The 12,715-nt window shown below is 38.3% G+C and overlaps 1 protein-coding gene across 3 annotated transcripts in view; it reads left to right on the top strand.

The window, feature by feature from the left end:
- The window catches only part of ccser1 (coiled-coil serine-rich protein 1), a 106,241-nt gene that overhangs the window by 46,340 nt on the left and 47,186 nt on the right, over positions 1-12,715 (top strand). For all 3 annotated transcript variants that reach the window (XM_017710220.2, XM_037535952.1, XM_037535951.1), the window contains exons 8-9: positions 4,799-4,882; positions 7,337-7,414. In XM_017710220.2, the coding sequence (XP_017565709.2) occupies positions 4,799-4,882; positions 7,337-7,414 (162 nt within the window). The remainder of the gene's footprint in view (positions 1-4,798; positions 4,883-7,336; positions 7,415-12,715) is intronic.

Raw genomic sequence — 12,715 nt, forward strand, 5'->3', positions numbered from 1 at the left:
TGATAAAATTTAAGTAGCATCTGTTTGAGATCCCCTGCACTCACAAATGTGTTTTATATATGGTTAATTATATAGTTCATTCTTCTGGGATGGCTTTTTATGATTATATAGGCTGGTAAAACATTTAACACTAATACCATAGTGCAGGGGTCACAATTTTCCATTGACAACCCAAGCTTTTAATACTTTAGGGGAAAAAGGTATTCATAGAGACACTAGCAGTGAATTTTTTTTTTTTGGCATAGTTTGCCATTGCCTAAAATATATTAATGGTAGTATTTAAAATTCTGAAAGTGTCAAATTTTTGTTCCAAAAGTTCATTTTAGAGAAACTTACCGACTCTGATTTCTTTACAGTGGTTCTGATAGGAACCAGGGGTCAAAATGTCTACAGCAAACATATAGCCACCAGTGAACCTACACGTGTCCTCTGAGTTTTTATGATCAATGTTGATAATGGTAAAATAGTGGGTAAAATAATTCCTTTTGGGACTATTTTACCTCAGAACACCCTGAATGGTTAAAAACCCATGGATGGATTTTAAAAATGCATGTTTTTGACTAGAAGCTTATCATAAAACAGAGTCTCAGACATCAGGCAGCATATTTATAACCATTTCGTTTAATAGCTTTCTGTGAGGGGGATTTTAGAGACGTTCAATGCTTTAGATGTCTGGTTCCTATCATCACCACTGTGAACAATTCTGACTCACTAAGTTCCTTTAGAAATTCTGAATGACTTTGTCTTTATTTTAACCATTTGATTATTCAGAAATTTTGATACGTAGAACTTCAGTTTAACATGGCCAGAAGTTATATGCTACATTTGGCTGTCTGAACATGAATGTCACAAACATATAGAATTTTGCATTAAATGGGCCAGTGACAGAATGATGGCATAGGATGAGAGGGGCATAGACATGTGGTAGCTTGAATTTTGGAATAATGAAACTTTAAGAAATAGGGTTTTATGCTTGTTATCTTCATGCTTCATTGTGAGGATTTTCCCTTTTAAAACAATATACATGATATTAATGATTTTATAAAAGTCATAGATATATTAAGATTACTCTTAAATTAAAGTTTTATCTTGGCTTGCCGATGAAACTTTGAAAGTGCCACTTTGGTTCCAGACCTTGAGGAACCTTTGAAAGTCTTCAACTGCATCAGTGATATTTTTGACCGCATCTGTCAATGTGTCTGATGAGCTGAACATTTAGCAGCTTTCTGTGTATGCGTGTGTTCCATAACAGAAGAGCTTTGTTGGTTGTTTTTCCACTGAAGAGTTTAATCTAGGCCAAGCAGACGGAGAATCCACTCAGGTGCAGCTTTACAGCATGGCGCTAAAGACACTGTTCACTGTCCTGTAATGCATTAGTTTTACTGAGTGTGTGTGTGTGTATGTATGAGAGAGTGCGCAGAATTATGTGCAACTGTGACCAAACTGCTCTCTGGAGGTCCTCTGTGGCACTGCTCAGATAAAACGCCTCTTGGTGAACATCTATAATTAAGATATAATTAAATATTCCCCCCAGGCCTGGATTTGGAGGAGGCTCGTCTTTTTTTTTTTTTTTTTTGCGCCTGTTTACCGCGCGTCTCACTCAGGACGTGACCTTTTCATTTTTTTAAAGGATATAAATTAGAATTACATTTGAATCATAGTGTCTGGCCTCAAAACTCCATACTTTGTCTTTCTGGTTGAAATGGCGCGGTAAAAAGGAGACACTCGGTCACTCTGAGTAAAATATCTTTGCTGCTTTTGCTGGACAGATTTACTTTTCAAGTGCCATCAGAGGGACATCAGCTCCCCTCGAGGCCTTTATGTAACATCAATAAAGGAGCATATTACAGCCGAAACAATAGTGTGTGAACTGCTTAGTTTAAGTGCGTGACATTGAAGCGCATAATCCTTTTCACTGATCTTTCATGAAGGACTCCGCACTACATAACAGGGCATTTTCTGGACATGGATTAAGTCTAACCCTTGAGTAAATGGTGCTTTAAACATGAGCATTTCATTAAAATAGTTAGATGCAGGGCGATTTTTAATTTGAAACATTTGAGCAACATCTTGAGACAATAGAGTGCTACTTGAACTCTGCACTCTCAAAAATGACTTAAAAATGCAGTTTTATGTTATCACTGTTTTTTAGAAGCCTATGTCATGGAAACTTTTGTATGCTTTGAAACTTTAACATTCACTCATCGTACCATTAAGTTATAAGGAGTGTTACGATATGGACTGCTTTTTTTTAATGAGGTACAGTGCAGGGCAATCAGAGGTCATTTATGTATGTATCTTAATCATATGTATCTTAGTCACGGTGCAAAAGCAGTATGTCTAATTCTAAGGAATAAAGAGAGGTTGAAAAATGTTTGTGAAATTAAATAACTTAGCAACAAATATCGTAAGCGGACTTCACATATAAAACCCTTTTAACACATTTTGTCTCGGGCCACAAGAACAAAGCATCTCTGACACAGACTGTGTAAATGGAACACATATATATGTTTCAAATTTGAGCACAAGGCCTCTATTAAATACGATAACCCAGTGTTTATGTTAAGACATGTTTTTTTATGACATGTTTTTTTATGCAGAAGATTTGCTTTTATTTGAACAAATATGCTTGCATAAATTTCACCTATTGTACATTTTCTCTCTTGTGCACGGCTCTCTCTTTAATATAATGTTTAGCTGAGTTTGAAAAGCTGAAGAGTATGTGAACGTGCCCCTGAATGAAGCTGACGATGAAGTTTAACAGTACGTCAGTTGCAGTGCCATCATGAATGATGAGAGGGTTTGTCGGGTTGGTGGAAAACATTCCAGCATATCTTTCCCCTTTCTTGTTAAAGCTGTGCCAAGATTTTTTTGTTAAAGTTGATAGAAGTAGCATTACTGAGACAGGAGGGAAAAAACACACTAAGTAAACCGCTGTGAGTCACTCTGTAAAGCCTGAAATAGGGGTTGGATTTTCTGAGCGTTTTTCGGACTATGTCATACATCGTCTCATGCAGGCATCTTTCAGTTATTATGCTTCAAAACTGTGGAACTCGGTGCCACCTTCTATAAGTCAATCACGATTAAGAAACTGGTCTGAAAAGCGCTCTGTAAATAAAAACTAAAATAAAAATAAAAAGGATGTTATCATGCCTAGGCTCAAAAAGAAAGTCTGGCTCAATGTTTAGGTCTCAAATGCAGAATCAGCATTATACTGATGAAGATCTGATGATGATAGTAGACCGTTTGTTTATGTGCTTGGAGGGACGGTCCTTCACCAAGTTCAGTTTGAGTTCTCTTTGAGTACTCTTTCAATGTGTTCGCCATCTTCAGATTCATCTGCGTGGGGAAGGGCAAAGAGCCAGAAAGGTCTCTAAATTTAAACTTGCCGAAAGAGTTTTAAGTAGCAGTACTTTAGCGCAGTGGGGTTAATGATAACAGTTGATCAGAGGAGAGTGGATGCTGTTCTCTACCAGGTACGATCGGCAATTCCACAAAAATATACTGACAATAAATACTGTTAGTCTAATACAGATGTGAAAAATATCAGTTTATCACAGCAAGGAATGTTCTGTTGATTAACTAAAGTGCTTAGTAACACAAGTAAAACACTCTGTTAATTAAACCATGTCTGCCTTAATCCTTCATTAGTCTCTGCGAGTAGCATTGGGCCAGGTTTGGGTTTCAGATTTAGCCATACCAGTCAAGCCTGGTCAGGTTGCCGGTACAATTCAGGCTCGGGCCTCAGTTTCATGGCTGGGCAGACAACTATGAATGCTAGCGAAGACCCGATGAAGCAGCAGTCGCAACAAAGTTAGTGAATGGTCAACAAGGCATGTTTTGTATATAAGGAAAACAAACCTGCTTCACATGAGACAAGGTGTAAATGGTGGCTGTATGAAGTCTCATGGTAGCCATCTCTAAAACCATCCTTCAGGTGTGCCCCAAAAGTAGTACGACTAAACCAGTGCCATGGGGGGATTGGGAGCAATCATTTCACACTTTTTTTTTTTTTTTTTTTTTTTTTTTTTCCCTTGGTCTTGTTTTTGGTTTTTATCTGATATGTACTCACAAACTGGCAAGTTTTTTGAGCCTTTATCGGCTTTCCTATGAGCACCGTTGTAGGTGCTAATCTTTTAAGTTTCTTTGCATTAATCTCTAAACTGTGAAGTCTAGAGGAGTGAGTAACCCAACATCAAGCAATTGCATGCACAAGAAATACAAGTTTTGCTGTTATCTTACCATGTGTACCTTACAGGATTAAGCCTGTTACTAGCGTAAAATAAAGCCCTGTCCGGACAGCAGCTTGGGAATATCTAGGCTTTCTTACTCCAGTACAGTCGGCGTCTAATCTGTGTTGGGTTTTCTGTGCATGCTTGGGTGGAGCGCAGGTTTCAAGAGGGATAGGGTGGCCGTTTGTTGAGGCATTTGCACCGTGCTCCGCTCCCAGCCTTTTCAGTCCTCCACTGGTGCCCTTGAAGCTCCTGCCTCGCTGCACCCCCTCCACACCCTCCTCTCCCTGCTCACATAATAGATGCCGACAACACAAGGTCGCAGGAAAGTGCCTGCTAGTTCATGTGAAGTTTATGGAGGAAAGCGAAACGTCTGCTCAAAACCGCAGCATTCGGTATCTCATTCAGAGGAACTTTTGCTCTCACATAAAGAACTTGTTTCCAACTGGAAGAGATGGCCTGAATAATGTAGTAACCTTTTAAGCAGGGTGTGTGTGTGTGTGTGTGTGTGTGTGTGTGTGTGTGTGTGTGTGTGTGTGTGCGTGTCTCTCTGCATATATCTGTAGGATCCTACGAGAGAGGAGAGCCATTCCTTCCAGCAGCAGCTGAAAGAGAAGGATGAGCTGATCTTGCGACTGCAGGCTGAGCTGGTGAGAAAACCAAAGCCCTCAAAGAACATCAACTCCATTTCCTTAGCCAAAACCGCTGTAGTCGATTTGCAAACAGCTGAGATTATAAGAGTTTTGTGTTTGCCTTTTTCAGTTCCTTTGTTGCTATTGCCTAATTTTTGATGTATGGCAGTCCTTTAGATGACATTGTGGTGTCTGGTCCACTCAAAATGACTGTATTTGTGTAAATAATTACGTAGATATTTTGGAGCAAAATGGAGAGGAGGTTATTTATTGGGTTCACTGGCTGTCACTGAATGTGCTAGTTCTGGGAAAAAATGAAAAAAAAAAAAAAAATCATGAAATTTTTCAGATCAGATGATAAATTTAAGTTAGTGTTTATAAAGTTAATGAACCCATGCCTCATGTGTGTAGGTATGATATGTTAAAAGAACATCTTAGCTTATTTTGATTGGCCTGTTTTGTCCCACTTCTCTAAAATTACACTAAAAGGAACCTATATTACTTACTATATTGTTTGCTTACTTACTATTTGTTTGTTTTATGTGTTTGGAACTGTTCTTTTAGGACAATCTAAAGCCACTAGCAAATGACTTACAAGGGGAATTCCACTTTTCTGTTTAGATTTTTGTAGCTTTCTGCATAATTCAATCATTAAGATGTAAACAAAGTCATTTGGAATGATTTGATATGAAAAGGTGCAATGTAGAGAAACTCAGAGTTAAAATTGTCACAGCAGTGGTGATAAGAACCAGACATCTGAAGCATTTACTTGCCTCTAAAAAGCTGTGAGTTGGTTCACAGGTCATTTCAAAAGGCAAATAAAGTGACTATATTGTCATTATAGACATGCTGATGCCCCAATTTCCATTACCACTGTTGTAAAGCATTTTTAGTTCTCTACACTGCACCATTCTACATCAAACTGAATGACTCTGAATGACTTTGTTCACATCTTACCTTGATTGAAGTATGCAAAAATGTTGTAAAAAACAATGGAATTAAGTTTATGTCAGTTCGACTAAAACTAAAAATCAGTAATGTTGTCTAATACAAGAACCAGCATAATACCACAGACACTGCATCACCCAGCATTACCAAGGTACCATTATATGTGCTCAGCAGCACTAACTGTGAGAAACACATTGTTCTATGTCCTAACAGCAAGTGGATAGACACGTGAAGGAGAAATGTGACAGGCCCAGCTTAAATTTATAGGCCAGCAGACCAGAGTGGGAGAGCATGGGATACTAACTAAGGGAAGGAGGGCTTAACTAAAACTGTAGAGGGCAGTCAAGAGGCTATAAATGCAAGAGGACACATGAAGAATCATGCTTAAGCTGTAATGTATAAGGAGTTCATAACTGTTTTCTATGCACAATATGATATTTGTTGGCTTGATTTGTGGAGGTGACTGTGGAGGACTCGTTGAAAGCACATGAAATTCAGAAGGCCATGGTTCTCCTTCCCAATTACAGAGAGCAACGTGGAGGATGAAGGTCAAATCTTTATTCATGTGCCATTTTGATAAGCCATGTAACGGATTGATTACGTAAACTTGCCACACAAGCTGTGTATTTTTTCTTTTTTCTTTTTTGGCTTTGTAGATAATATGTTGTACAGGTTTTGGATTGCTTTTGATATGCAGGCTTTAGGCAGCTGTACTTTTTTTAACCTTTCTCTAGTGTTATTGGAAGGGCTCATGCTTCCAGAAAACGCCTTCTGTTGTAGTCACGCGTCTTTACGTTTAACGTAGATCTCTAAAGGTCACCTTTCCTTTTCTTATACAGCCAAACGTCTGTACAAAAATAGCACAGTGCCTTCCCTGTTTGTGCATCTCAAACAAGAGTTATCCAGTCACTCAAATCCCCTGAGCGGAATGACACTCAGCCAAAGCACAGCAGAGTTTACTTAAAACCTTTTGTGGGCAAGGGACCATTCTCATGTGTCCATTGGCCACTGCTCTATTATAGACATGCTTATTCACAACACGTGTAGCTAATTTCACTCCTGTCTGACAGAACTGAGATCAACAGAATTTATATTTTTTGACATCATCACTTGGGAGACTGTACTGCCAGAAACAACTGCTCTATTTTTAAGGAAATACAGTACTGTAGCCAAAAGAGCTCTCTAGACCACTGCGAGAAATGATAAAATACTTCCCAGTGTTCAGTCCAGCAGCCTGTTGGCTGGGCTTGCCTTGTTCAATTTTTGTGATCTTCACTGGATGCCATTAGCAAGGTAAGGTGGCCCAGCAGCTTTTTCTCTGCATTACATTTATTATTTTTAGAAGCTTACTATTCAAGCATATGTTTGGCTGGGAGATGAAAGCCTTTTGATATTCTGGGATTTGACCCAACGTAATTAGATGTTACTTGCAATGCAGAGCTAGCAACATGAGTGTGATGGAACACTACACCATAATTTTGTACTTAAGTTCTTCTGTTTTTTTTTTTCTTCTTCTTCTTATAGGAAGCTGTCCGTGCTGCACAGAGACCCCTTTGCCAAAAAGCTGACAAAACAACCCAGACAGATCTTGCAGTCTCAGAGGTGAGTCCACATTATTGCACCATAATAGAACTCTTAATGGCTACTTTAATGTCCTGGGTTCATTGAGCACTGTCAATTTTCTTTTAATTGAACACAGGTCTCCTTGTCCTGCTATTTTTTTTAAATTTGGCAACTTTTATGCGGACAAAAGCTCTAAGACTATAATCCTGGCAGTACATGCTCAGGTCCAGATAATGCAGCCGAATAGAACTATTTCACAGCAGAAAGCTCAAAGTCATTTAAATCATAAAGCAGTTACGCGGCGTTTCCTTGGATGTCCTGTAACTAGAAGTTTTTTTCCTCAAGCACTGTTCATCTAAGTGCAAACCCATATAATTTACAGGCGTAAGTGTATGATAGGCACTTTAAAATTCTTTTCAGGAAACCTCTGATCAGTGTCTAAGCTACACATATTCAGCACCATACATCTGAAGAACAGATTAGGCTGCAAACAGTGTACATTCACGTTAAGAACAAACCTTGTCTGTGCTCACTTTTCCGATGGCCATCCACTTGCAAACATCTTGGGAATTTTGGCATCTCCTTGGGAATGTTTTACATATGAAAACATGTAGTGCATTATCACTTTATGAAATTGCGTTTTATTCACTGGCAGACTGTTGCTCTGATTGGTGTTTGGGCTGGTGTTTTTTTTTTTTTTGTTTTTTTTTTTTTTTTTCGTCGTAATCGTCATAGAATCATCCATGTATTGCAGAGTGAAATGCCCTGAAAATATTCAGGTTTTTTTTTTGCTCCACTCCGCTCATTCATAATAACTTTCGGTTGGACTCCTATGGAGATGCAAGCCATTTCCCCCTCCCCCACCCCAGCATTTAGCTTCAAACTAGGCTCTGCAGTGTTGTATTATAGATAATGTGCTTCTGTGATATGAATTCAAATGACTTCTTCTAATTGGTTTACATTGTGCTCTGATAATACCATGCAAATATGTCACCATAGCATTTCTTTTATCTCTTATGTCTAGAGATGACACTACACTACTTTTTCTTTACCCATGCTGATGTTTGCACTTTGAATATAGGGTGATACTGATACCAATAGGTTATTTCTCCTTCAAAAATGTTTAAGCTTGAAAACGAGCTACAAACCTCAATTCCAAAACCGGTTTGACAGTATGTGAAATGGTATTAAAAATAGAAAGCAATGGTAAGTTAATTCTTTTTGACTTGTATTGTTATTGTAAAATTACATAATTACATTTGAAAATTGTATAAAATGCAATATTTTTTTATTTTATCTTATAAATACCTTATTATTTTATACGGTCATTCCAGATTTGATGCCTGTAGCATGTTCCAGAAAAGCTGGGACAGGAGCAAAGTTATCAACTTTTAACATAACATCAAATTGTTTGGGGGCTTAAGACTCCAATTAGTCCAGTTTTGAAGGCAGAGTTCTTTCTCATTGTTTCATTACACAAGTCTCCTTGCTTTTTTATACCCAGGTGTGATTACATTACCTGTTTAGTATGTTTTTTGACAATATTCTAAGTTTGAAATCTTTTTGGTATCAATTAATATGAACATTTATTTTCAAAATACAGAAGCTATTTCAGGGTAGATTTGTTACAGGATTCACCCCCATATCTGTTCCAACATATTCTGCTGATATTGGCTACTTATGTCATCAGGAAAAGGAGCCCCCAGCATAAATTTAGGTTCTTGCTAAAGATGAACAGTGTGTTCTCAATAAGGTAGCACCTTTTTTCTCTTACGGGGCCAAAAAGTGTTTGCGCGAAAGTGTGTAAAAGGTGGAGTAGGCGGAAGTGGATCATCTTTGTGCCTGTTTCAGGCGCTTTGAAGGTGGATCAGTGAGCAAAGAGAAACCACGCATCTCACACACACGCATGACCCTTGGGCTTCCTGTGTGCGGCGCACACCATCATCACTTCCCCTGCTCAGCAATAGAGGAGTTGTGCTTCCACTTGATGCAAGTGCACCGCTATATAGGTTACTGTATTGAGGACACACAAATATTTGAAAGTGTGTCTACAAGTGGGTCAGCTATTTCTAAGGCTTCTTTGACTTGAGGAGGTCAATTCATTTTTTTTTCTTTTTCCTTAGTTCTCTTTTTTTTTTTTTCTGGAGCACCCCGCCTCTCTCCTACTGAGCTAATTAGCTGAAGGGGAGAACTAGCGAAGGTTCTATGTCCTCTGTTGAGCCACAGAGCACCAGAGGGAGCAGACTGGCCTCGTTTGTACACACCGGCCCCACTCTCTTCCAGCAGCCGCAGCAAAGACTTCTCAAAGTCCCGTACTGCCACTGCCCGGACCTCGCACGCAGCAGAGCTGGCCGGGTTCACACAATGAAGAGCCTATGAATGATAAAGAGCCCTGGCCAGGGCGCAAAAGAGCTAGATCAAGTCACTGATGCCAGCTCATCTGTTTTAAGCTCACTGATGACTGAGGGGAGAAGAATGATGAGTTCCTGTCTTGTTCTTGAAACGTTACTGTTCTTCGCCAGATTTTGCAGCTGAGATGCAAGCTGTTGGTGAATAAACTTAAATAGAATCTCATAATGAAGTTTTGACTTCAACCACCTACCAACCTCAGAACATGGCATGTTGAACGCCATGTCTTTGACATGAGCTACACAACAGTTGACTTGGCAAATGACATATTTGGCCAGTTTCCCAAACCATGATTAAGCCTAAGCCTAGACTAAATAGGGTTTTTGGTGAAAACACTATTGGCATTCCAATTTAGTGCAAGACTAGGTTTAATCCAATTGAGCTCAAGCTTGCTTGCTGAGTTCAAGAAAGGGTCAATACCTCTTTATTGTTCCTTAATTGGAGAGAAAGGACAAGCATCAAAAAAGGATCACTGAAGAAAAAGCTGTGTTTGCCAACATTTTAAAGAACTAAAGCCACAAACTCCACTTACAGCTCCCGCCACCTTTCTGCTTGTGGTTACCCTTTTGTCTGGTTTGCGGCTTAAGCCATTTAATTTCCAGTTTTCCCTGGAAAATGCAAAAGCACTTAGGAGCTCATTTACTCTGGCAGTCCTCGCTCTGTAGCATAGATATGAAGTTTTATGGATTCCTTTCTGTTTTTTCAAGATTTCCCTCCCAGTCATAAATCTTATTTAGAGAAGTGACAGCTCATTAAAGCGCTTGAATATTTAGCCAAATGGAACGCCCCTTCCAGCCAGAATAAGTTGTAGCTGATACTGGGCCAGACAGTTGGATCTATATGGGCAGGAGATGGTTGTGAGAGATTGATCAGTGGTCAGCTCTGCTGCTAGAGGACACCTGTTGATAAGTTTTTGTTGGGTATCTCCAGTGCCTACAAGTTCATTGGTCCTGGCCAGTTTTTTTTTTTTTTTTTTTTTTTTTAGCTCTTTTTCTAACCCATCTTTTCATCATCTTTTTTGTAATTTGTCTACAATTTGTCTGCTCACGAAGACTCAAGCTGAGGCTTATCTCATCTTTCAGTCTGGGTCCACAGATGTTAAACTTGGAGCTCCGTTGTTCAAGCACAGACTGCTTTACTCTCAGCATGTTCCTAAGTGTGGTCAGAATATGAGAGCAGGGCTTCCCGGGATTACATGCATAGAGAGCTGTAATAGCCTGTCTTTAGTGTGCTTGCACTTAAAAGTTAAAAATCTGTTCCATCACGATAGGTTACTCAAACCATAGTCCTTGGCTGTGATGTGTATCATTATTCATTCCCATCCTACACAATAGCACTTGATTTCACTAATTATGCTCGCTTCTTTGTTTAGGAGATGAGCTCATTAGCAAAATCAGGTGGCATTGTGCAGGGCTGAAATAAGTATCTGTAGACATTACAACACTCAGTGAATTGGCCTGAGTACCCCTGTTATCGAATGTTTGATCAAGCCTAGGGTGGGAAGACTTGTGAACAATTGTATATCATCATTAGCTCTGATAAGAAAAGCACTATCAGTGACTCTATTCTCAACTAATTATTCTATGTAATTTTGTCCTCTGCTCTGTGACAAAAGAATCCATAAAAAAAAGAAAATGTGATGGCTGAAAATTAACAGAATTTTTTTTTAAAGTCATCGTAACTTCTACAGTGGACAATTCAGTTAATAATAAGTGCATATTTGAGTTACAATATTTCCTTTAACCGTGCAACCCAGAAGGATAAGCGGCTAAGAAAGTGTGTGTGTGTGTGTGTGTGTTTTCTTTAACTCAAACCTTCTGTACTCTGCACAGACATTTTAACAAATTTAGCAATTAACAAATGATCTTACTATCTTCTAGCTAATGATTTCCAACACTAAACAATAACGGAAGTCAATCATTACAAATGAAGGGCAAAACTAACTTATTACAATTAAATGTGATTTTCTTACTCATATATATATATATATATATATATATATATATATATATATATATATATATATATATATATATATATAATGCAGAAGACTCTCAAAACACTCTTCTGCTGTCATATGCTAGTCTAACTAAATAGCTAATTTAATAATGTACACTTCAGTGTACAGTACAGAGACAAGCCTTTGTTTAATGGATTTTGAAATAGCTATTATATACATCAAACATCAGAAACAATGGCAGAAAACAGAAAACTACTCAATGTTTCACTTTTTTTTTTCGCTTTCGGTTTTTTTCGCTTCTTTAAACACTTCCACAGTTAGAAATTGGTTGTATTTTCTGATTCTCACAATCCAGTAATTCCAGTTACACATTTAGACTCATCATTAGACTATGGATGTTGGGTTTAGACCACATTTAAATTCATCAGCCTATATACCTTACTTCATGTCTCAGATGTCCAGTTTCAGTCTTCTGGTGCAGATTTTCTTTTGGCAGCTACACATCCTTTTAGACCCATAGCATTTATTTTCACAGTTGCAGGATGATTAGAAACACATATGGATTTCTTTTAGATATATAGCAAGAGTGGAGCTTGATGTTCTCCTGTCTCTCAAATATGAAAGCTCTAAGGGCTGTTTGTTTATTGCTGTTGGTTGTTAGGCGTCCCATTTTATCCATGTATTTTAAAAGTCTGTAAATGTAGAGTTTTGGAAACTCAACCTGTTTTGACTGACCGTCCCCTTCTTATATCCTATTATCTTGTATCTAATCTCCTCAGAAATATCTCCTGAAAATGAATAACTTGTAATTAATAGCCATTTTGACTGGAAGTTATATAAATGAGCAGTGATTTATGATTTTTGGACAGTCCTGTACATAGGTGCCAGCTTATTAACAGAGGATATGGGTTTATTAAAGTGGTGCAGAAATAGCTAGAAACCCGCCATCATAATGCTGCAAGATTCTTTCT

The sequence above is a fragment of the Pygocentrus nattereri genome, chromosome 28, assembly GCF_015220715.1.
Source record: "Pygocentrus nattereri isolate fPygNat1 chromosome 28, fPygNat1.pri, whole genome shotgun sequence".
Taxonomy (NCBI): Eukaryota; Metazoa; Chordata; class Actinopteri; order Characiformes; family Serrasalmidae; genus Pygocentrus; species Pygocentrus nattereri.